The sequence below is a fragment of the Poecilia reticulata genome, chromosome 16 (genome assembly GCF_904066995.2).
Source record: "Poecilia reticulata chromosome 16, P_reticulata-male-v2, whole genome shotgun sequence".
NCBI classification, from domain to species: Eukaryota; Metazoa; Chordata; class Actinopteri; order Cyprinodontiformes; family Poeciliidae; genus Poecilia; species Poecilia reticulata.
Window position 1 is genome coordinate 32,867,057 of NC_088845.1, and position 26,715 is coordinate 32,893,771.

The window sequence follows — 26,715 nt, forward strand, 5'->3', positions numbered from 1 at the left end:
CTGTTGTTTGTGCTTACGGGCCGAACGGCAGTTCAGATTACCCACCCTTCTTGGAGTCCTTAGAGGGGGTACTGGAGAGTGCCCCTCCTGGGGACTCCCTTGTTCTACTGGGAGACTTCAACGCTCACGTGGGCAATGACAGTGAGACCTGGAGAGGCGTGGTTGGGAGGAACGACCCCCCCGATCTGAACCCAAGCGGTGTTCTGTTGTTGGACTTCTGTGCTCGTCACGGATTGTCCATCACGAACACCACGTTCAGGCATAAGGGCGTCCATATGTGCACTTGGCACCAGGACGCCCTAGGCCGCAGTTCGATGATTGACTTTGTTATCGTCTCATCGGATTTGCGGCCGTATGTCTTGGACACTCGGGTGAAGAGAGGTGCGGAGCTGTCCACTGACCACTACCTGGTGACGAGTTGGCTCCGGTGGTGGGGGAGGAAGCCGGTCAGACCTGGCAGGCCCAAACGTGTAGTGAGGGTCTGCTGGGAACGTCTGGCGGAGTCCCCTGTGAGACGGAGCTTCAACTCTCATCTCCGGCAGAACTTCGAACACGTTCCGGGGGAGGTGGGGGACATTGAGTCTGAGTGGACCATGTTCCGTACCTCCATTGCCGAGGCAGCCTATCGGAGCTGCGGCCGCAAGGTTGTTGGTGCCTGTCGCGGCGGCAACCCTCGAACCCGTTGGTGGACACCTTCGGTGAGCGATGCTGTCAAGCTGAAGAAGGAGTCCTACCGGGCCTTTTTGGCCTGTGGGACTCCAGAAGCAGCTGATGGGTACCGGCGGGCGAAACGGCATGCGGCTCGGGTTGTCGCTGAGGCAAAAACTCGGGCGTGGGAGGAGTTTGGAGAGGCCATGGAGACAGACTTCCGTACGGCTTCGAGGCGATTCTGGTCCACCATTTGGCGTCTCAGGAGGGGGAAGCAGTGCAGCACCAACACTGTTTATAGTAGGGATGGTGCGCTGCTGACCTCAACTCGGGACGTTGTGGGCCGGTGGGCGGAATACTTCGAAGACCTCCTCAATCCCACCAACATGCCTTCTGTTGAGGAAGCTGAGCATGGGGACTCTGGGCTGGGCTCTCCAATCTCTGGGGACGAGGTCGCCGAGGTGGTCAAAAAGCTCCTCGGTGGCAGGGCCCCGGGGGTGGATGAGATCCGCCCGGAGTTCCTTAAGGCTCTGGATGTTGCGGGGTTGTGTTGGCTAACGCGACTCTGCAATATCGCATGGACATCGGGGGCAGTTCCCCTGGACTGGCAGACTGGGGTGGTGGTCCCCCTGTTTAAAAAGGGGGACCGGAGGGTGTGCTCCAATTACAGGGGGATCACACTCTTAAGCCTCCCTGGTAAGGTCTATTCAGGGGTCCTGGAGAGGAGGGTCCATCGGATAGTCGAACCTCGGATTCAGAAAGAGCAGTGTGGTTTTTGTCCTGGTTGTGGAACACTGGACCAGCTCTACACCCTCAGCAGGGTCCTGGAGGGTGCATGGGAGTTCGCCCAACCAGTCTACATGTGTTTTGTGGACTTGGAGAAGGCGTTCGACCGTGTCCCTCAGGAGGCCTTGTGGGGGGGTACTCTGGGAATATGGGATACCGGGCCCTTTGATACGGGCTGTCAGGTCCCTGTATGACCGGTGTCAGAGTCTGGTCCGCATTGCCGGCAGTAAGTCGGGCTCGTTTCCGGTGAGAGTTGGACTCCGCCAAGGCTTCCCTTTGTCACCGATTCTGTTCATTACTTTTATGGACAGAATTTCTAGGCGCAGCCGAGGTGTTGAGGGGATCCATTTCGGTGGCCTTAGGATCGCATCTCTGCTTTTTGCGGATGATGTGGTCCTGTTGGCTTCATCGGAACGTGATCTGCAGCTCTCACTGGAGCGGTTCGCAGCCGAGTGTGAAGCGGCCGGTATGAGGCTCAGTGCCTCCAAATCCGAGGCCATGGTCTTGAGCCGGAAAAGGGTAGAGTGCCTTCTCCGGGTCAGGGGGGTCGTCCTGCCTCAAGTGGAGGAGTTTAAGTATCTGGGGATCTTGTTCACGAATGAGGGAAGAAGGGAGCGGGAGATCGACAGGCGGATTGGGGCAGCGTCTACTGTGAAGCGGGCGCTGTACCGGTAGGTCGTGGTGAAGAGAGAGCTGAGCCAAAAAGCGAAGCTCTCGATTTACCGGTCGATCTACGTTCCCACCCTCATCTATGGTCATGCGCTTTGGGTCATGACCGAAAGAACGAGATCACGGGTACAAGCGGCCGAAATGGGTTTCCTCTGCAGGGTGGCTGGGCTCTCCCTTAGAGATAGGGTGAGAAGCTCGGTCATCCGGGAGGGACTCAGAGTAGAGCCGCTGCTCCTCCACGTCGAGAGGAGCCAGTTGAGGTGGCTCGGGCATCTGGTAAGGATGCCTCCTGGACGCCTCCCTGGTGAGGTGTTCCGGGCACGTCCCACCGGGAGGAGGCCTCGGGGAAGACCCAGGACACGCTGGAGGGATTACGTCTCTCGGCTGGCCTGGGAACGCCTTGGGATTCCCCCGGAGGAGCTGGAAGAAGTGGCTGGGGAGAGGGAAGTCTGGGCCTCCCTTCTGAAGCTGCTGCCCCCGCGACCCGACCCCGGATAAGCGGAAGAAAATGGATGGATGGATGGATATTCTATTGTTATAGCCACTAAGCATATTTAAATATGCTGTACTATGTATTAAAACATACTTAAATAATACAATTGTTTATAAATGTAGCTTTGATAGATGTTTGAATAAAGTTTCCAGTAACAAAAAAGCGTGTTATGGATCGATTAAATGCGTTGATACGTCATTGTGCCTGCTAAACACATAACGCTGAGTGGAGCGGTGTACCGCTCCAAGATGGCCGCCCTAAATCTCGTCAGCGACAATAGGCAAGAGCGGTCCATGAGGCGTCTATCCTTATGTCTATGGATAAATCTACAACAGGTTCGATCGGTTCGTGTCTCCACCCACACGGCAGGAGCAACACAAACCGATTCCAGTAACGAACATCACGATTCCAGAAGAAAATCCACAAAACTCCCAACATAGCATACGGGAATTTAGAATAATAACCAAACACGGATGACGATGTAGAAGCAATAGTGATAGTTTGTGGACTCATTTTAAGAGATAAAAGATGTAATAAAAAGAAAAGGCGGTGGATAAAAGACAACGGGAGCAGCCGCTCTATTTGCTGGACTATGATTTGGAGGTGACTGTTTTTTTTACAGTTAACATTGTTAACTGAATAAACATAAACCTATATAATAATGACCTTTACATATAATAATAAACATTTCTACATATCATCTCCGATATCCACCAGACTCACAGTTGCGCGATATGTCAGCTGTTAGGGATTCCCAGCAAAATTTCCAAGTCTTGACCGGTCCGCGGTAATAAAAAGGTTGGGGACCACTGCTTCAGAACATCAAACCAATTTAAATATGTATCAAAGACAACACAAAATGCACTTTTAAAATTTATGTGTTTAAGGGAAAGAAAAAAAAAGACCTACTGTGTGAAAAAGTGATTGGCTCTTAAGCCAATCACTTTGACTTAAGTCATTGTTTTAAGCCATTGTTATTTACAACATTGTTTGCAATGCATTCTGTGTAAATGACATGTGGTCCATTGCACTGCTCTGTCATTTTTTGCAAGTCACCTGCTGCTAGTAGTAGCGCTGGTGCATGGCAGACTGCCCCACGATAGTTTGCCTCCATCATTATGTGAATGACTGAATGACTGAATGTAGTGTGAAGTTCTGGACTTGATAAACTGCTGCACAAATTCATGCAGCAATTTAGTGATGGAGTGATATAAACTGATGGTAGATTTAACTAATTAAGTGCACACTCGGTGAAGGCTTTTTTCCTCTTAGCCCTGTCTTCTCTGTTTTTGTGCTGTCTTTAGCTGTATGTATTTTGGAGCCTTTTTCTGTAGGTCCAAAATCTGCAAATTTTGGATCTGTTCAACCGATCTCTCAATGCAATTGATCAAATTTTCTTGACAAGAAGACTGGGCACAGGAGAGCCTCTTGTCCTGTGGGGACATACTCGGTGGGATAAACCGCAGAGTATGTCCCCAATATTGTTATTATGTTATTCATGATAACAGGATTTCTGCTGTTCGGAGCTTGCGCATTCCTGGCATATTGACAAATTTGTGACTGGTTGAGGCTAACTAGCAAACACTCAGATTGTTTTGGTGTGGGACAGAGATGCAAGTTGGATGTGAGTCTTGCTAAGACTCACAGGACAGTTGAGGATTCCAATACTCACTAATGGATGGAATCGATTTTGTTGCTAGCTTTGGTTCAGTGGAACAGCCACACTAATTTGGATAATTGGGATGAACTGAGTTGTATTGGTGAGACTTATGGTGAGATTGAAATTTAAAATCTACCCGACTTAAAACATTCATCTGAACTGGCTCCCAAGGAGCGCCCAGCTCCTAGATAACAAAATCATATCGGACTATTTGCCAGGAGACATATGCAATACACAAACACAGCAAGCACATATTCTTGATGTCACTGCCTTCCACCCATGTCTTTGTTTTGTCTGAATGTTGCTTTGTGCATACCCTAATGTGTCCTTTCCTCTTTTTATTTCATTACTTGTTAGAAACTGTTAAGCCAGAAAAGGAATTAGAACAAACTTAAGAATCCAGAGACCAATACTATACTTTTCAGATTCACAGATTAAAGCCTGCGCTGCTGTCAACTATTTGAAGGCCCAGCGGAGCTTTGAAGAGTTGTCTCTTTGTCCAGCGGATGGGGAAGGGAGCTTAGAGCTGCTTGGTATTCCCACTGAGGCTTTCTGTCTTTGGCTGCCATATGGGAGAGAGAAAACAGCCGTATAAGTACTTAAGTAAAGTTTATATTTACACATGAATCCTCTCAGCTTTGCCTTAATTCAGTGGAAAAACAATATCCAATAAGGCTACCAGTATAAGCACTTATGCAAAGTTCATATTAGCAATGGAAATTTCAACCTTGGCAGGACTGTGCAGGAGACAGTGCGTAGTGCTCTGCAGCTGCTTAAACTCATTTCTCTAAATTTTGAGTGTGGTGTAGTGTTAACAGTGTAGTGAGTTTCACTTCATCCAAAGCATTTATTGCTTTTTTTTCTCAGCCGTTCCTGTAGAAAGTCAGCAGAACAAGTCATCATCATAATATTTTGCTTAGCAATTCTGGTTGCATCTTTAAATATTTATTAAAATTGAAGGTTTATAGTATTGACAAAGATTAATATGCTTTGTAATCCAACATAAAGAATCATATAAATTTAAGATATGCCTTTGATTTTTCCCATATTCAGTTTTATCTCCAAACAGCTTTGGTCCCCTTGTTAGAGAGTGACTAAAAGACTATAAACTGTTGTTGAGAGGGAATTTGTTGTTGAAGAATTAAGTCTTATCCAGTTTTAAGTTCAGATTTCATCACTGAACACCACCATTATGTCCAAGCGACAAAATCCAGAAAATACAAAGAAAACAAGCCGTGTTGCTTTATTTACAGTACTAACCTCATACAGCACTAGGTGTCTTTGTGCCTACTCTACTCTTTGCTGGTACATTCCAGCCGAGATCTTTGACTAGCTAGTTAAAAATCTTTGACTAGCTAGTTAAAGATAGTCGACTTAAAGATAGTCAAAGATCTCATGGATAGACCATCCGATTAATAGTCTTTTGATGAAATAGACTATTGATACTATCAATACTATATTATCAATAGCATCGAGATAATATCTATGAGAAAATATCTTTGACTATCTCATCAAACTCAACATGTCAGGTTGAGTTAAAGTTGAGGTACAAATGTCACAATTGCAAGACATTTTACAATGTGAGAATAATAAACTTTCATGTGTTTTCTCACATCATAATTATTCTGGTTCTAAGTCATATTTGGATGATCTTTTTTATGGTAATTTTTTTCTGTCGCTGTGGTTCATTTCTCTAAACAGAACTAAAATTCTCAAAACCAATTGTTCAATATTCAAATCATGGTGCCTTTGGAGCACATCTAAAAAAAGGTTTTCATTGCTGTCAGTAACTTCCAAATGCTTTTGTACATCATGTACAATTTTATGCTTTTTCCTAATTTCAGTGACTTTTGTCATATCGACCGAAATGTATTATAGTCTCTGGTGACCTACACAATATTTAACCATAATTTCATTGCATAAGTGTTAATATGTTAATGCTTGAACAGGTTATAATTATATGTAAAACATATTTCTATACATTTTTATTTGACTTTCTTTTAGATCTGGAACATTGCTCTCAGATGAATCATTGCTTTTGCCAACGTAAGTAAAAGTGAAGCACTAGATCAGCCAGCATATTTCAGCTATCTGAGATAGCTCAGTACTAACATCAAAAGGCAGCATAGTCACAATGTCCTATTTGAGGCAATGAAAGAACAAAAATTTGGATGGGGTCGACAGCCACAGAGAACAAGGAGAGTGAGGTTGTGACAGAGGAAGGTGTTACAGGGCAAGACAGAAGAAGAATCAGAAGAAGCTGAGGACATATCCCAGTTTCCATCACTCCAACATCATCAGAATATGATTTGCGACCCACAACAGGATTTTGATGGAGTTGCTCTCATCCTAAATTCCTTAACCTTATTGAGTTTTCATCAATTTGAGGAATTAGTGTGAACTCCAATTCCTCAAATTCCATAAGACAGTTTAAATGTAAAGTTTTGATTGAAACTCTTATGTTCCCATTTCTATTTTTTTTCCTTTAATGCATTTTTCAAATCATTTTTGACATTTGAAAGAAAAAGTAAGTGCATTTCTCAAAACAACATGTACAAATAGCAAAATATTTTTGCAGACATCAATAGAAGTACTGGGTGGAGAAGGAGGAGCTCAATTTGTTTCACTCTGTCTCATGCTATACTGTCACAATAAGAAACCTAGACTGTCAAGTTGAGTCAGCAATTATTTTTAGTGTGGTTTCACATGCATAATTCTTGATACCATATCTTTACAGGGTTTACAGAGATTTAATTTCTTGTTTTACATTTGCTTGTATAAAAAAAGAACTTTATGAACTTTATCCAGGACTGCATAGTAGTACTGTTGCTTTGCAGCAAGAAGCTCCTGCATTCGATTCCCAGTCTTCTGCATGGAGTTTGCGTGCTTTCCCAATGCATTCATGCATTCAATGCATTCATTCTCTGGGTACTCCAACTTCCTCCCACAACCCAAAAACATGACTGTTATGTTAATTGGTGTCTCTAAATTCTCCTTACGTATGCAAGGAGAATTTGTGTGTGTGTGTGTGTGCGCGCGTGCGTGAGCGTTTGTGTGTGTGTGTGTGTGTGTGTGTGCATGGTTGTTTGTCCTGTGTGTCTCAGGACTGGCACTTGTTCAGAGTGTACTCTGCTGGAGATAGGCAGCAGCAAGTCTCACGACTGCACAAAAATCTGCATGTTATTCTTGTGGATGGACAATTCATGGAAACAGAAATTTTCAAGCTTCACTTGCTGGCTGTGATATTTTTTGTATTTGTCTGGATTGTAACATAGCATAACATATGGGAGTTGCTTACCAAATAACTTCCAGCAAAGCTGTCCATCTGGATAAATGAACATCCAACCAGTGCATTCTGGGAGATTAGACTCGGCCTGCTTGGCTAAATTCAATATTTACCAAGGAGGCTGCTGCCACCACTCCTCTTACTGTTATTCTGCGTGTGCACACATGCGTGTGTGGGAGTGTGTGTGCGTGTGTGTACATGTGTGCATGCGTGCGTGTGCGTGTGACAGAGAGAGAGAGAGATTTTTTTTATTTTTAAAAACTAATTTATTCACACAGTAGTGATCCAGAAAAATATTCAACACAATTTTAGATCAACACATCCACAAATGAAAGTTCAGAATTATTTAAATTAAATAAAACACCTTTATAGTCCCAAATATTCTGAAAAATATCTAGCTCATCCATTTTTAGATAATATTTGAATTCTAACATAACTCTTGCTCTAACCATACCCTTAAAGAGCTTTACACAATCAGTATTCTGTCCATTATTGATTTTAAATTTTCTACTCAAATAAATTGCAAAAATTTAAAATTTAACAATCGTCCAATTTTCTTCTTTCCTTTGCCATATAAAAAACCAAAAATAAAGGACTGTTCTGTAAAATTTTCTCCAAATAATTTCCAAATATCTCTTAGTAAAGTAAATAAATCCATTATACTGAAACACTGTACAAAACAATGAAATATAGTTTCTCTTAATAAACAAAAGGGACATTTATCTGAAACACCAGAATTAATAATAGAAACAAAAGCATTAACCGCATTTACACCATGCAAGATTCTCCATTGTAAATCACAAACATTTTTAGTCAATGGTGGCTTATAAAGTAACCCCCGAACAGGTTTCACCTCAAGACCAACTTTAAAAAAAACTCTCCAAGGAGTATCTTTTTTATCTTTTAGCTTTACTTTTTTCAAAGCCTTAACACATTTCATATATATTACCTTTCCACTCACAGAATCAAAGAGTTTCCATTCATTTTTTTCTTTCTCTAAAAAATGTCCAGGACATTCAAAGTCTTTCAATTGTGCTTTAAAACACAGCTTAAAGAAAGGATCTGCTTCATCCGGTGTTAGAAGTCCATCAAACCATCCCTTTATGAGTCTTTTGTCTTCTTCTTAAACATTGTCAGCATCATTCCTATTCCTTTAGTTCTTAAAGAGTGAATCTCCAATCTTCCGGCCAACGAAACATCATCATCCATTTCAGTTCCAACAAGTTCGAGCAGATGTTTCAATGTGACCACCCCTTTTTCATCAACAGTTCAGAGATCATGGCCATGTTGTCCCAAGCTGAACCCAAACGAGATCCCTTGAGGACAGGTTCCAATAATAACCAGTTTAAAGATGTGGACGCTCCAACTCTCTTCATTTCCATGAGGGGTCCAAGATTTTAACACACTAACATAAAAAGATGACAAACACTTTACACTATATTTTGAAATATCGACAATAAACAAAGTTTGACCAAAACCTAAATTACCAACTTTTGAAAAAATTCATTCTGTAACTTGTTTCCACAAAGCATTTTGTTCACCATACAAAAAACTCTGTACAAACTGTAATCTGAAGGTTGCTTTCCTACTTTCTAAATGAATCAAACCTTGCCCTCCTTCTTTCTTTGGTAAAAAACAAAACACTCTGAGGGACCCAATGTAATCTGTCCCAAAAGAAATTTAAAATGATAGTCTGTAGTTTTATCAAAAAATCTGGTGGAGGTTCCAAAACAGATAAACGATGCCACAAAGTTGAACCAGCCAGATTATTAATAATTAGTGTACGGCCCCTGTAAGACAATCGTGGCAAAAGCCAGTGCCATTTCTTTAACCTACCTTCCATCAGTTCAATAAAACCTTCCCAATTTTTAATTACTTCTATTTGATTCCCCAAGTAAACACCCAAATATTTAAAACCATTTTTCAGCCACTTTAATTCACCAGGTAATTTAGGTTCTTGTGTTGTCCACTTACCAACTAACAAAGCTTTACTTTTTTTCCAATTAACTTTGGATGAAGAAATGTTGGCAAAACACTCAATAATTTTAGTTAAAGTAAAAACATCTGACTGTTCTATGATTGCCAAGAAACTTAATTTAACTTTACCCCCTGCAACCTCTTCCTGATTTGACATAACAAAGGTTCCATACTCAACGAATGCAACATTCCTGACATTGCACAACCTTGGCGAATATCTCGCTTTACATTAAAAGGTGCACTTAAACCACCATTGACTTTCAATACACTTTCAATGTCACAATAGAGGGTTTTAATCATGGCAATGATTAAACTATTCCATAAATATTGGTGCTCCACTCGATCAAATGCCTTTTCTTGGTCAATAGAAATCAGACCAAAGTTTAAACCCAATAAATTAGAGATGTCCAAATAGTCTCGAATTAATGTTATATTATCTCTGATTGATCTGCCAGGGATGCAGTAGGACTGATCGACATGTATAACTTGATCGATCACTTTTCTCAGTCTGGACGCCAACACTTTTGAGAAGATCTTGTAATCAGTACACAATAGACTGAGAGGTCTCCAGTTCCTTATTTCATACAGATCACCCTTCTTCGGGAGAAGAGAGAGCACAGCTCTACGACAGCTAAAGGGTAACATTCCCCTTGCCACACTGTTATTAAGGACTTCCAACAGATCTTCAGCCAGCACAGGCCAACATGATTTATAAAACTCCACAGGTAAACCCTCTATTCCTGGAGCTTTTCCATTCTCAGCAGCGCCTCCTGCAGTTCTTCCAATGTCAGAGCATGCTCCAAAATGACTGTCTTGGTCTGACACCTTTGGCAAGTCATTGAGAAACTATTTTGTCATCTCAGAATCTTCTGTAAGCTCACTGGCACACAGCTCTTTTCCGCAGTTCGGTGGGCTCCGTCAACTCTTTTCCGTCTTCAGAACAAATGCAATGAATGAGACAATTTTGTTCGTTTTTCTTCTCCAAACTGAAGAAAAAAAATTTAGAGGGAGCATCCATTTCAGAGATACTTTGAAAACGTGAACGTACCAGAGCTCCCTGCTCTGAGCCCAAGCAGATCAGACAAAGCGGATTTTTTCCTTGTGAGAGCCTGAAAATGACCTCGATTTTCTGTGGACTCACAAAAACTCTGAAGATCCACAATTTCAGTCTCTAATTCCTCAATAGATTTTACCAATTCTCTTGTGACATTGTAAGTGTATTGATTACAAAACTGCTGAATTTTAATTTACCAATATCCCACCACTGCTGTACAGACGTAAACTGACATTTCATAAGTCTCCACTGCTTCCAAAAAAATGAAAATCCTTTTTAAAAACGACCATCATTTAACAAAACAGTATTGAAATGCCAATATGCACTTTTAGGTCTTAAGTTATTAATAAACACATTCCGTATAATCATTGAATGATCAGAAAAACCCACTGGACATAAAGCGCATGATTTAAATATTTGCAAATGGTGCCCAAAACAATAGAACCTATCTAATCTTGCCAAAGTAATACAATTCTCTTTACAGTGAGCCCAGGAATATTGCCTTATCTTTCCATTTTTAGATCGCCTCACGTCAGCTAAATCATATGTTTCAATAATGTGTTTCAATTTCCTCCTTGACTGTATATGTGGCTCCAAACGATTCCTATCTAGATCATCTATTGTACAATTAAAATCACCTCCTAAAATTAAATAATCTGTTGACACACAATTTAATAGTGTATCTGCTAACTTTTCTAAAAACACACAACGTTCACTTGGAGTTGCAGGAGCATATACATTCAGTAAAATAAATGTTATCTTTTCATGCTTAACAGTAACTTTTAACAATCTTCCAGTTACAATATATTCAGTTTCAATAGAGACTTGAAGAAAGTTTCTTGAGAAAAGAATAGCTACTCCAGCACTTAGTGAAGTTTTATGACTCAAAACAAGATTTCCATCCCATTCTTTCTTTCTTCCAATCAACCTCATTTTCAACACTATGAGTTTCTTGAGCAAAAGCTATGTCAATGCATTTAGATTTTAAAAGTTCAAAATACACAGCTCTGTTTTTCACATCCCTTGCACCATTAAGGTTTAAAGATGAGATTTTAAATCTACTCATATTCACACAAAAAAAGATCCAAAGAAAAAAGAAATACCAACTTCCATTTAACTCCCAACATTTGAGCTCTAACTTTTTGCACCAGTTTTCGAAGTCTATAAACTTCAGTGTCCACTAACCCATCAGAAGTCCTTTGTCTCATTAACCATTTAGCTGAGTCAACAAAGTTTTTTATTTGGAAAAAAATCCTCTATGACAACATCCCATTTTCCTTTTGTCACTTCCAAAAACCTTCTAATCTGCTCTAGACTGTAACCATTAGTACTCTGGCCATCAGGAATAGAGGAATCAGATTCTCTATTGCTATCAGAATCAGATAAAGCCTCTGAATCACTTTCTTTCCCACTCTTTTTTTTCAACTGAGGTTTTTTAGATTTTACCCCCTTAGCTTGTCTAGATTTTCTTTTAGTGTTAGGTATTTTAAAAACACTTTCCTCGTCCCTGATCAAATTCCCTCCACTATGAACTAAGTAATCAACATCCATTTCTTCTTGCAATCCTTGTGTGGTCGTTTGACTCCCTATACTCTCTTCAGGAGAAGTAATGACATCTTCAATGTCACGTTCTGAAACATTCGACTGTTTTTGGTCTCCTGTTGAGACTCCCTCCCCAGGGTTAGTTTCTTGAGCTCCTTCCCCAACATCAGCCACCGGTTCTCCTTCCCCAGCATCAGCCACTGGTTCTCCTTCCCCAGCGGCAGCCGCAGAAGTTCCCACCCCAGCTGCGCCCACTGTCACTCCATTCATAGTGTCTGCTGATGTCCCTGGCTCTGGATTTTCATTAACCTGAACTTTTTCAGGGCAATTATGAACCGAATGTCCCTCCTGGTTACACCCAAAACACTTCATTGTTTCAGTTGTTGCAAAGATAGCGTAATCAAAGCCGTCAACTTTAAATTTCATCATGTTAAGGAAGAATTTTTATATTACAATATACAATATATATTATATTTAGCAAAACTCTGGCTCTGATTCTTCCTTTTGATCCCGGGTTCTCTCGCGTGGCCACGTGTGGGGACAAAAACACAACAATGCGTGTTGACATCACAGCATTACAGAATTTAATCCAATCAGAAGAAAATATAAGATAGTACAGGAAACTAAAGAAACACATATACAAACATTGTTACCTGAGACAAGAAGACAAAGAAATATCAAGGACGTCCTTGGAGAAAGAGCTGGTGTAGAAGTAAAATAAATCAGCTTTTTCTAAATTGTTTCCCTTGTGCACAAACTTTTATACCTGTAGGTGTGTTTTCCTCTTTAATGTATTCAAATAAGGCATATCTCTACTTGACCAATTGGAAGGCATCTCTGGCCCTTTTAAATTTAGAAGAAGTCCCGCAATTTGTTCACAAGATCAAACACCTTTTGTTAAATAAGGTAGAAGCAGACTCTCCGAATTCATGGTGGTTTATGGTTTTCACAGATCAGTGTGAAAAGCTAGAACTTCCTACTGATTGTTTCCCAACAGACAAAGAGCAGATCGCAGATCTTGACAAACCATCTGCTTTAACTACAGTAAAATATAGATCAATAGGTCAGACTATGTTATAAATTTTAAAACTATAATTATGGTATTTCAATCAAGTCATGATAAATTCTAAAACAAACTTATTTTAAATGTATTTTCTTAACGCTATCCGGCTCTACAGCCATCTGGGCCAAGAGAAACAAATGCAGGAACCTCACAGGTAGCTGTGAAATTCTGGTTTCTCTTCTGCTCTGCCAGGAACAAACCTTTAATACTGTACTTTTAATTCAATGAAAAGTTCTCCAGAAACCCAATTTGTTCTTCTGCACTCAGCATTTCCAAAGTTTAGTCCTGATATCAAACCAAAAGCAATAGACAATATTAACAGAAAATAATGAAGTACAATTCCTGTTTCTAATTAGGAATTAGAAACAAATAGGAATTAAGACATTCATTCACCATAAACCTAAGTATTTTCTAATACTAAACAAAACATTTTCATGTGATTCTAATATAGTCAGAAATAATACAATTTCAAATACATTCATCATTAACTAAATTAATTCTAAAACAGGATAATAGAATTTTCAGTCAAAACATGTTATTACTAACTAAGAAAAACGTCTTACAAATTAAATGTTAGTGATTTAAAACATTGTATGTTATATTCAGTTTTTTCACCATGTCAGATGTTAGTTTGGAAAACTTCTCATCCTGGTTACGTGAACCGACCAAAAGTCCCTTTCTCAGAGTAATTCAAGTGATACTGTCCTCCACCTTCCTGCATATGTTAATTTATGACCTCCTGTCTTTAATGATAAGACCCCAGGGGTCTGAGCCGAAATTCTCTTGCAGATCCTCTATTCTCCTTTGTACTTTAAATACTTAACCCAGCAATAGTTCTTAGGGTTTTAAATCACTAACACAAACCTGTTCAAACTTAAGGAATTCGTTCTAAAAGGTTTAAACTGTGTTAAACACTAAAAATAGTCATTTTTCCTCAACAATCACTATGCTCAGTTCCTCAATATAATTTTTTAGAATCATAAACACTTGTCTTCTAAATGAAACAACGTGTTTCAGCTTTGCTGACGGGAGCATTTTCATTGCCGACACAATCTGACCGTGACGTGACAATTCCTTCAACAACACTTCATCACTGATGAAAGGTGGCAAATTAGACAGGATGATCTTCTTAGCAGGGTTCATTAAAGCCTATATTAGCCTCATTAAAGTTCATTAAAGTTTGCGTCTCTTAGACCCTTCCCTTTTGTCATGTTGCCCTGTGGGAGGGGTGGCTGTTTTTTTTGTTTTTTTTATCTAAATGCATCCAGTTTATTTATCACAATTGTAATACACCAATCCATTCCCTAATGTGAATATTTAAGTGAACTAACAATGGTAAAGTAGGAGAAATTAACTTTGGTTTTGCTATAAACTTTTGTTTTGTGTAGGTCTTGGCGCGGGCAGTCCATAACATGGTGGTTGTCAGAATAAACCAATAATCTACCAATTACAAAGAACCTGTGTCACGGCCTAATTTTTAAATAAAACCAGCAAAATGCAGAAAGCATCCGTTTACATTCGCATGTTCTCCCTGAGAATCCATGGGCTCTTTCTGGGTACTTTGGTTCTTCCCACAGTCCAAACATATACACTTTAAGTTATTGGTCACTTTAAATTGTCTTCAGGTCTGAGTGTTTCCTTGCAGAGTGTTACTCTGTGATAAACCGGTGAACGTGTCCCGATATATCAAGTCTCAAGGCTGCAGATAATCACTTCTGGGAGAAGAATGAGATTTGAAATAGGGCAATTGCATATATCTAAGGAAGCTATATATTGTTAAATGGCAAAACCTATACACAGTACACTCAACCTATACACAGTACACTCAACCTATACACAGTACACTCAAAGATCTGACCTTTATTTTGAAAAGAATGTCTGTCCAGAAATCCTCTTAGCAGATTACACTTTAGAAAGGAAAATGCCAGTGCAATGGAAGACGAGGTTTGTGTATCAAAGCAATTAAGTGTGAATTAACACAGCATGCTACGTGGGATATTATGATTCCATGATGGGAAAGGCAAACCCAACAGATTCGGAGGAGGATGAGAAAGATGACAGTGAGATTGTATTTTGTGGAGGAAGAAATGGTTCATCCTTCATCTCTTTTTTCAGCACTTTTTTTTCAGGTGAGTTCCTGACTGCATTGAGGCGCTCTAGTGTTCTTATGTAGCGTGAGCACACAGAATAAAAAAACACAAAAATGGGCAGCAATGAAACCAGCTATGGACTGTACATTGCACACCAGGAGCAACGACAGGCAAAATTTTCTGCCACTCCAGGTGAAGCCAACCCATGGGATGCAACAGCAGGCAACTATTATATATATATATATATATATATATATATATATATATATATATATATATATATATATATATATATATATATATATATATATATATGTGTGTGTGTGTGTGTGTGCAGAGGAGCTGTTGTACTAAACAGAAGGTATTACACAATTGTCATAGTTGCATCAGCTATGGCAGGCTGTATTAACATAAAGTCAGTTTCATCTGATTGCAATTAGCTAAAAAAAAAAAAAAAATTATATTACAGAACTCCATTTCAACTATCCTGAATAGTTTAAGATTTCTGCCAAATATTATGGCTAAGAAATCAAGATATTTTCAATTATATTTTGACACATTAAAATATCTCACAACATGTCACTGAATTTGTTGTTTGACACACATCCCTAACTACAACTCAAGGTTTTTTTTCAAAATGAAAATTACATTTGTCCCTTGTGCTGCTGCCAAGTTGTGAGAATTTTGAACTGCATGAATTGTAAGAAAATGCCGCTAGGTAGAAAGAGCTCAGCATAATGAGATATGTGCAATCTTTGTGAACTTGAAGACTGCTTCGAAAATCTAAGAATTTCCTATTTTCTTCTGACATCACACTTAAAACTCATGTTTCTGGAAAGTCCTTTAACCCACCTGCAGACTCAACCACGTAAAAGGGTATTTACAACATAAGGAAGCTTCATGCAGGAAATGTTGGTAAACATTTGTCTTAAGATCCACAGGGAGTGTTAAGAGGGCTGGTCGGGTTCAGCTGGTGGAGAGTGTGGGAGGCTTGGTAGGTGTGAGAATCTGAGGTTTGTCACAGAGAAAGGGCGCATCAGAGGGCAGCCAGGCAGGTCAACACTGGAGACAGAATAGTGTGGAGTACACAGAAAACCAACACAGCCTGTTGCCAGGATATCAACAAGTGGAGAACTCGGCTCAAGCAGAGGGCAGAGCTGAGAACACAGGAGAAAGCTAGTAGTGTAACACTCTAAAAAGTGTTTTTGGGCTGAAGTTCATCTTATGGACTTATTTACATTAATTTAACAATTATTTTGCTTTTGCTATGCCAACTTACTTTTTTGTGTTCATTTAACTCAAAACTTACACTCTAAAAAGAAAATAGTTGAACCAACTTAACTGAATTGCTTTCATAGGTAACAAGCAATCCAATTAAGTTTATCCAACTTAATTTATTAAGTTTAACCAATTCAATCATCCAACTCAATTTGTTAATTTTATTTAACAAATTTATTAAGTATGTTTAAGATAACAGATTTAAGTCACTCTTACTCAAATTATTTATTTTCTTCTAATAAACATTTAAAATCTCTTTGTCTTAATTCTACAGAAAGTCAACTCAAACTTTTAAGTAGTTCCGAACTAAATATTTTGGAAAACTCTTTTTACAGTGTCCTCTAAATATACTCTAATTTAAAAGTTACAAATCTTTTCCTTAAAGGACCTTTTTACTTTGACTTTACTTGAAATAATTAAGTTCAATACCATATTTGTATCCCACATCTGACCATGACTCAAGCTTACCAGGGACAAATTCCCTGGTATGCGACTGTGGCTCTGTGGGTAGAGTGGTCGTCTTGTGATCAGAAGGTTGTAGGTTCAATTCCAGCTTCCTCCTGCCACATATGGATATGGGTGTGTGAATGTGACTCTAATGTGAAGTGCTTTGAGTAGTCAAAGTGACTGGAAAAGTGCTGTGTAAGTTCAGTCCATTTACCATTTTTTGAAGTAAACTAAATGATTTGAGTAAGACTGGCTTAAATCTGTTATCTTAAACTTACTTAATAAATTTGTTTAAAAAATTAACAAATTGAGTTGGATGATTAGAATATATTGAATTGGTTAAACTTAATAAATTAAGTTGGATAAACTTAAGTGTATTGCTTGTTACCCATAGAAGCAATTCAATTAAGTTGGTTCAACTTTTTCTTTTTAGAGAGGCAATACTGAAAGATGAGAGCAGACCACTGGAGCTCAGCAGGCCTGAGACAACTGGTAGAAGGTAATGGTCAGGCAGCAGATAATCCTCCAGCAGCTCCTTAACCCAGGGCCGTGAGGAGACTTTTGGAGTGGCAGGGGCTCAAAGTTAAAAAGGGGCACATTGAACAATATTTTAAAATACCGTACAACAACCCATATTAATCAAGACTCTAATATTAAATTAGATACTGTATCATTGTCATCATGTGGGTATAATGCAAAGCAAATGTAATCTATGTTTTCCCCAAAAGGTATAATGTTGCTGTCAAAGCTGTCAAAGCTGGAGGGTCTGCATCTTGATTGTTGTGGATATGGCACCAATATGGTCTGTGTTGGGGCTGGGTTTGTTCACAAATACATCACAGTAAATAATAACCAATGATCAGTGACTGAGTTTAAGCTGGGTTAATTAACCTGGTGCGCTCATGCCAGCCCCTACAATATGCTGCCCTCGGCAGTTGCCCATCTCACCCATATCAGAAACCGCCACTAGCTGCGTTCTGTGCACTTGAGCTGCGTGGACCTCTGCTTTTGGGACCTATTGATTTATTTATGTGTGGCATATTTGTGGTAACTCCAAATACATAAATTAATTACAGCTTTTGATTCTAAACTAACTTATATTTTAACTGTCCAAAGAAGAAATGTGTGCGTGCACACACACGCACACACACACACACACACACACACACACACACATATATATATATATATATATATATATATATATATATATATATATATATATATATATATATATATATATATATATATATATATACATACGTATGTGTGTGTGTGTATATATATTAGAGGCCACCGATCATAATCGGCCGATTTTCGTGAAAAAGTGTATGATCGGTGATCGCCGATCACGGTCTCTTGTTGCCGATCACACAAACCGATCACCTGCATCTCATTTCGCAGCCTGCCTGTGCAGCTGGTCTCCTCTTTCCTTCACACTGCGCAAACGCGCAGCAACAAATCCTAAGCGATGTAGAACTATAATGCACTGAGTGAATGGGGAAGTTTGCGTGTTGCGGCGGAAAATTGAAGCACGTGGGGTGAAGCACGTCAAAATGCATCAACACGACTAATCTAATATGGCATAAAAACAATGCCATACTTGACGGAGTTTGGCTACATCGAGGCTCACTGCAGTAAAAAAGACATATGGAGGATCAGATAGCAGGTAAAGCAGCGCACAGCTACAAACACTCATCCGGATATAGCATGAAGGTCAGAAAACTAAACAAATAATAAGCAAAATGATTTAAGTCTTCGAGCTGCGATGTAAGACGCTGGTTCTGTCCTCGCTGTTGAACCCCTGCTATGGTACAGGTAGTAATATTTCACAGACCGAGCGCCGCTTCTGCTCCACCTGGTAGTGACTCTCACACCAAACCTCTGTTTAAAGCTGCAGCATCTAACCTAAAAAAATTATTTTATTAAAACTTTAACATGAGAAAGATAATCTCTGAAAAAATAATCGATCTCCTCCCTGTTCTGCATAATACTCCGCTCAGTCAGAAACAGCCACTCAGAACTAGCAGTAATCAGCTAGCCGCCATGCCATCAGGAAGTTTTCATTCAGTAACTCAGGATTGTTTATTGTAATGGAACCTTTTTTTGCCTTTGAATGTTAAGTTTTATTCTTGAATTTTTTGGCAATGTTGAGAGGTTTTATTTTGACTCTTTGCATTATTTAGCCTCTTCAGAGCCTTTATATGTTTTCAGTCTGTTAAAGATAGTATTACTGATAGCAGTACAATTTGCACAATGCCTGTTTTGTTTTCTTGGAAAAAGTTATTAAAAACAAGTTTTTGTCTAAATTAAGGTGAATTCATGGTTCCCTTTTCCACATAATGTAACCGGTAGTGCTTATGATTAAAAAAATAATAATTATGGTATCGGTGATCGGCCCTCAAATTTTTTGTCAGGGGGCCCACGATTCCTGGCAGCGCCCCAGTGTGTCTGTGTGTGTGTGTGTGCGCGCGCGTGTGTGCGTGCGTGCGTGTTGGTGTGTGTGCGTGTGTGTAGATGTGTGTGATGAGAGCGCATTTGCTACAACGTGAAAAAAGGGTGACAACTTCGCCGAAAGACGTTGTTTGAGGTTTCACTGCGCTGAACGCCTGCTTTGCCGCCTGCGGTGCGGAGCGGCATAGGATGAGCGCTACTGATTTTCGATACTTCCGATTTCCTTTGTGATCAAATACTGAGGTTAAAAATTCAAGCTGGTATCTGTAATAGTGATCCCATACAGCAAAACCCTTAAGTGAAAAACACCCAATGTGTCTGGTTAAAAAAAGGTCTAAGTCTCTAAAAAAGAAAAAAAAGTGGAACAATTCAAATCTTTGCTGCATAATTTTTAAGGTTTAATTAGCTCTAGCTGCCTTTATTTGATTATGAATTGACAGAATTGATTGTAATGAGAGAAGGGGTAAGATATGCGGCAAAGGTCGGGAATTGAGCCTGTGACAGCTGCGTCGAGGATTAGGGCCTCCATATGTGGGGTTGTGCTTAACCCCTGCACCACCACAGCACCCCAAAATTTGATTATTATAAAATCTTAAGTAAATGTTGCAAAATAAATCTGTGTGTCCTTCCATCTAATCATTTTATTCCGCTTATCCGGGTCGGGTCAGTAGGGAGGCTTAGCAGTAAGGATAACCATCTTCTTTTTTAATCCCATTCATTCTTCTTTTCACTATCCACACATTATTAGATGGATGGATGGATGGATGGATGGGTGGGTGGGTAGGTAGGTAGGTAGGTAGGTAGATATCCAAAGCGAAGTAATTTGGCGTTTTGTAGACCCCATTAATATAAACAATAAAATTAAAGACCCATCAGATAAAAACAAAGTATAAAAACTAAATAAATGAGACAACACTAAAAGAGGAGGTAATAACAACAACTGTTAGGGGACATAATCATATATTCCAAGATAAATTTCTCCTATGGGAGACTAATAAAATTATCTTATCTTGTATGCCATCTCCGTATTAACCTGTTTCCTTTCTTACTGAGTTACAAAAATAGTTAGATTTTTTTCTCCAGCACTGGTCTACTCAATAAACCAATTTTAGATATCTGAAAACAGTGTGGATGTTATGTTTAAACGGCCTGCCATACAGGATTGTCGCGATTTGTTGACATAACTGTCACGTCAGCATAGGCGCCACATGTTGTCTTCCTAATGGAAACGGAAACTGTGAGGCACAGGACATTAACTCGTAGTTAATTCTCACATACCGAGTGACATATCAGTTTTTACGAGAAAACACTGTATGCCTTTATTGATTAATGTGACAGTGCCGCAGTAGTTCTCGTGAATGAGGCCGATTGAGAGTTACTTCGTTTTAGCCTAGCCTAGCTTAGCCTAGCCTTGATGCTAAGGGGTATTCACAACACGGAAGCTGTCTGGAGTTGTAACAGAATGCTGCGTATGTAACCACATATCATCTCCTGCTCCTCTGTGTTTGTGCTAAACTGCTGCTGTTTGAATAGGTTTTAAACAAAACTGGAGCAGCTTTCATAACATGTTGAACATCCCGAGCCAATCGTTCCCTGCGCCCAGCTCCCAACAGAGGGTCTCCCCGTCCGCACAGTCGGGGAGGAACAAGGTAACACTGGAACCATATACCAAGCAGAGCTGAGAAAGCTTTGTAACCAACATTAATGTCACTGTCGCTACCTACGTATTTCCTTTGTTTTTTTTTTTTCTTTTCTAACACTAACTGGCGCTTTAGCGACCAATCATTAAATATTTAATTTATTTGCAAGCAGCAGCTTCACGCCCTCTTGTTTACCTCTGTGTGATAGGTGTCCCTGAAGCCAGGTCACAGTCTGATGGACTGGATCCGGTTTGCCAAAAGTGGAAAAGACTTGACAGGGCTGAGAGGGCGCCTCATAGAAGTGACCCAGGAAGAGCTGCAGAAGCATAACAAAAGAGAGGACTGCTGGACCTGCATCCGAGGTGAGTCAAAAAGACAAGGGGTCATTATTTATTTTCTAGGCACATAGTGCCATTTATTAATTGTTACTTTAAATAACATAATATAGTATTTTACAGAAATGCTGTATCTATAAAAACAACTTAAGAGAAATTTGAGTTTGTATCATAGTCATACCACGAATCCTTGAAATCAGCTTGTGTGTTTAAAAACCTCCCACCTTTTCTGACACGCCCCCTTCACATCATCATAACAGTGCTTCTCCATGCTGTCTATCATTTGCAACCGTTCTTAGGAGCATTGTAGTTTCTATGATAAGCTCAGCAGGTTTGTAATTCCTCCCAAAATAAAAGTGTGTGAGTGGCCAATAAAGTTCCAATAAAGCATAGAATTTTACTGAATACATGTGTCTTTATGGATTGGGTCCATTGCCACTGATTCCTGATCAAATTTTTTTTCAATATCAGGACCGATATTGATATCGAATCAGTGCATCTCTGCAAATGACAGTATCATGTGAGATAAAGATTTTTTTTTTTAAGTTTAAAGGGGCAGTATTATGAAAAATTTAACTTTTATGTTATTTCCTCATCAAATACATTTTTGGAGTGTTTCCTTGATTGTTTTCATGAGTATTTTAGAAATCCTTTAATCTCCATGGCAACCATTTAACTGCAAAATGGCTGGTTGGACAGAGCGCCTCCAGAAGCAGCTCCTCCTCCAGAGCCTTCGCCTCACAGAGCAGGCTCATAATACACAGTGGGAAACCCTGCTCATCAGAGAGATTGTTCTCTCTCCTTTTGACCAGCTCCAGTTCTTCTGCTATCATGAATGTGGACTTTTCAGTAGTTTTAGGTATATTTTCTGGTGAAAATGCAAGGGAGGAAATTCCATTTCATTATTGCAGGGGACAATAAACACATAGATTTCTTAAGTGCAATTTTGGGGTGAGGCTTGTTAAAGTTACAGTGAAATAGAACTTTGTAAAATGTACAGATGTAGCCATAGCACTGCATAGACCATACTCAATAACTGGTAATTATCGTGGTTGAAATGGCATGGCTAAAATGTATTTTGTAGTCACATACTAATTATTACAACAATGTCCCTTATTATCCCCATATCCCTTAGATAAAAGGTTTTTAATGTGTTCAATCTGCGGACCAGTAGTTACTAGTAACTGGCAATGAACATCAAACATTGAACAAACTGTTGAGACCCATAGAAGTCAAACTAAAAATAAAATATTGTTTAGATCTGAGTTTGGTTTGTATTCACAAATTCTGGTGGTCACTGTCACAGATCAAATCTCTGCTACCCTTTCACAAAAATGTAAAGCTGTATATAAAAATAAGTTTTAATGAATAACCCTACTTAATAAAATTCCTCAGTTATTGATTCATTGTAGTGTCTGTCAACACAAGTTATACATTAGTTAGGGAATCTGTCTCCAGTCAGGAGTGCATTCTCCAACTTCAGCAAAGCCTTTATGTTGTCTCATCAAAATGCTCACCAAACTCCACACTGTCCAAGAGACCTACTCATAATGTACTTTTACTACCCATACTGTTGCTGTTTGACATAACGGCAACAACTGTCCGGATGAAGAGGATTTTGTTCAACAATTAAACAACCAAGTTAATCAAACTAACAAAAAAACAAAACAAGGTTTTTAAAAAGCAACTGTACTTCGGTTCTTGTGATTAAGTTGCCTTATTTTTAAACCTTTTTAGTTTGGTCATGTCCCCGGTGTCTGAGAAACTTCATCAGCATCACACTTACTGTTATCTGTGCCTCTTTGACCCAGCCGGACTGTCCTTCCTTTTCTGTATATTTTCGGTTCCCTTGCTTTACCTAATAACTACATAATGAAACAATTTCATAAAAACCTAAGCCATTTTTCTTAAGAAAATGGCATTAACTTCCCTTTCAAGATACAGCATTTCTTGTTTGGCCTTTTCCTAGCCTGAAAAATGATTGGCTGTTGTTTTGTTGTCTTTTTTGTGTGCCATATTTACTGGCAAAACACTTCATGTTACTTGCAGAGTAGGAGATGAGAAGTACACATTACCTAAATTATAACTAATATCTGTTTAAGATTATTTAATTCAGATTATTATGAAGGCTGCCAGAGACTTGGTTGACAGTGATTTACCGTATGAATTAAGTAAAAACATGTTTAGTAAAAACATTTCAAACAAAATAACATTCTGGAAGCTATTTTACATGTAGTTAGAAATAACAGATAAACCTGGGAAAAACTGTCCTCACTATCGTAGCTTGATTTTATTATGTGATTTTTAAAGGCTCTAAGTCAAGATAACATACCTTTTCTCTACATCTACTGTCAGCTGCTCCGCTCTTGGCTCCCACAGACCTAGCTGTCAGCCACTCACAACGCTTAGCCCCTCCCTCCCATTTCAAACTCTTCTCATTAAAGCTGCAGTATGTAACTTTTTTTAGAAAAAAATATTTATTTCACATTTTTGTTAAATCTGTCACCATGTCATGACATTATTTTATATTATGTGAAAAAATGTATCTCCTCCACCTTCTCCCTGCTAAGACCCTTCATGGTCTTAGCAGGGCCTCAACCAAAAACAACAAATTAGAGCTATGAGGCAGGTCGTAGTACTGTCAGTCAACCTCATGTACTTGCTGTTAAATGTTTTAACAACAGAGAAACAACTTGCTGTTACAGGAAAACCAATTTGTGGTAGCTATGCTAACTAGAGCTGGGGGGATATGAGGAAAATCTAAAATCATGATATATTTTTGCTATATCACGATAGACGATTCTTAACTGAGCTCCAATGTTATTTTAAACTATAGACCCCTTGCAGCATGATGTCACCCACACAAGTTTTTGACCCCATTTCCCTGCTAGACTTAAATGTAAGCTCATATAAAAAGTGATGCAGTATTTTGCTATGAACTGTCTACTAGATAACAAGGTGAGAAATAAGTTTTAACTAAGAAAAAAAGAGTGAGGGAGAGTGAAGTAGGTCAGTTATGCTTGACTTTGCCAAACTTAACATATAGATGTGCTGTGGAATAAGGTGTGTTTTGGTTCAGCTTAAAAATAAAAAAGGCGACCTACACACAAACTGACAAATCATCAATAAAGAAGGTATTTAAATTAGCTAATCAACCACCGCTGTGTATTAGCATGGCTAATAGCAGTGATTCAGTAGTTGCGATATAACCATTTTAACTATCGTAAATTGAGATTATCGTGGTACTTCAAGTATACTCAATATATCGCCCAGCCCTAATGCTAACTAGTCTGTGAATTCACAACAGGCTACGCTGTCAGTCACATTATTGTGATTGACAGCTCTACGACCTGCCTCCTAGATCTGATTGGTTGTATCTAGCTAGCATTGGTAGAAGGCAGAGGAGCTAATTTCTTTTTCAAGATTATCGGCCTCATACCATACTGTCATGACATGGTGACAGTTTCAACAAATATGTAAAAAAAATGCTTTATAGAAATTCCACACTGCAGCTCAACTTTATACAGTCAACTGTTTTTGGTCTTGTTTAGGTTATTGATTATTGATTATTACATTTTTACTCACTAGCCTTTCTTATTTCTTGGTATGTTTTTGGCTATTGGTTATCAGCCATTAGAATGGTGTAGGAGAATTATTTTTTTCACATAATATAAAATAATGTCATGATATGGTGACAGATTTAACTTTTTAAATAAAGTTATTCTGCATTCCTATTTGTTACATAACAGTTTCTAAAAACTGATTCTTTGGTACCCAATACCTGTAGAAGGCATTACAACATAATACAGATTAAGCTAATTTTCTCTATGTATGTTCAGGCATGGTTTACAATGTGACACCTTACATGGACTACCATCCTGGTGGAGAAGAGGAGCTGATGAAGGCAGCAGGAATAGACGGGACTGACCTTTTTGATCAGGTAGCTGTGCTTAAAAAGAAAGTAAAGCTCAGATTGTCTCTGTTTTCCAATATTGTTAAATTCGTTTCATATTCCATTTCTCTGTTAAGATTAAGTTCATTATATTTAAGCTCTATGTCAGGAATGACCCTGATGAAGGCCGCAACCTAATGTGGTTTTTAGTACTTCATATGCTGCTGGAAGGTTTTACCTCACCATATCTGTTCTCTTTCCATGCTCATTGGAAGAGGGTGAAGATGTGCCAGAGACCTTTGGAAAGCTATAGAACTACATCTTTATCCCTTTCCGGATCCAGACATGTACTTTGTAACGCATGAATTAAGATGCCTCTCAGTTTATTAATCCAGTGCTTGAGATACCAAGCACTGGATTCAAACTGTTCTAATACCAGAAATACCAGAACTAGCTTCCACTTCAGGTAAATACTTCTACCCTGGTCCTTAACATAGCATGTTTACTCCTTGATTATTGATGTCATGCTACCATTAGGTATATTCAGCTTTTTCATTGCTGTTCCCCAAACTGTAAGTATCCAAGAGAACTTGACTATCAGGGGATTTACAAAATCAGACCTGTCCAATCTATTTACACATCACCAAATCTCCACAAAAGCCACATTTTGGTAAATGTGCACGCAAACCTACTTTTCGTCTGATGTTTGATCAGGCAAACATCAGACAAAAAGTCTGATGTTTGCCTGTTTCAGAACATTTTGTTGCACATGTGCTCGCATCAGAATATGTTATTAGTGTAAATACAACCATCATAAGCACTTGTTTGTACCATTCTGATCAATGGAGACTAGCAGAGTCTGAACATAGCAATAGGAGGCTCAGATGATTAGGATTTCCTTTGTATGAAAGAGATGAATTGTTTGTGAACAGGTACTGGGTGTTTTTGTGGATATACTGCCCATTCTTTTGCACAAAATTAGATGTATGTGTCTATTTAATAATTAGTGCTAGTTTTATGTATTCATTGTTATTGACTTGAAAGTATTGCTTTATCCTTGTTGTATTGCAGCATTGTCCCATCTTCTAAGACAAAATTCTCCCATGGGAGACAATTGTGTTATCTTATGTTATTCTTTAAGCATACTAATGTGTTGACCTTGACCTTATGAGCTTTCTCACCTGGGTGGTGTTGCTGTGTCTTGCAGGTCCATCGATGGGTCAATTATGAGTCCATGTTAAAAGAGTGCCTGGTTGGACGAATGACTACTAAGGCCGCAACAGCTAGTAAAGGTGAAAGCTGATTATGCTCTCTGTTTTTGATATAGTGCTTCAGCCCTAAACTAAAATGGAATTTAGTCTTGTAATCTCAAAGAAAATGTCGCAGGAAACTGATTCTACT

The 26,715-nt window shown here is 39.2% G+C and overlaps 1 protein-coding gene across 4 annotated transcripts in view; it reads left to right on the forward strand.

Moving 5' to 3' along the window:
- Positions 1-15,288: 15,288 nt before the first annotated feature.
- Positions 15,289-26,715, forward strand: part of cyb5r4 (cytochrome b5 reductase 4) — a 34,560-nt gene continuing 23,133 nt past the window's right edge. For 2 of the 4 annotated variants that reach the window (XM_081597539.1, XM_008432859.3), the window contains exons 1-5: positions 15,289-15,307; positions 20,981-21,096; positions 21,296-21,449; positions 25,262-25,362; positions 26,522-26,606. In XM_081597539.1, the coding sequence (XP_081453665.1) occupies positions 21,013-21,096; positions 21,296-21,449; positions 25,262-25,362; positions 26,522-26,606 (424 nt within the window). In that variant the 5' untranslated portion in view covers positions 15,289-15,307; positions 20,981-21,012. Of the gene's footprint in view, positions 15,308-20,621; positions 20,917-20,980; positions 21,097-21,295; positions 21,450-25,261; positions 25,363-26,521; positions 26,607-26,715 lie in introns of those variants that run through there. The other 2 variants (XM_008432860.3, XM_008432862.3) reach the window with 2 other exon arrangements.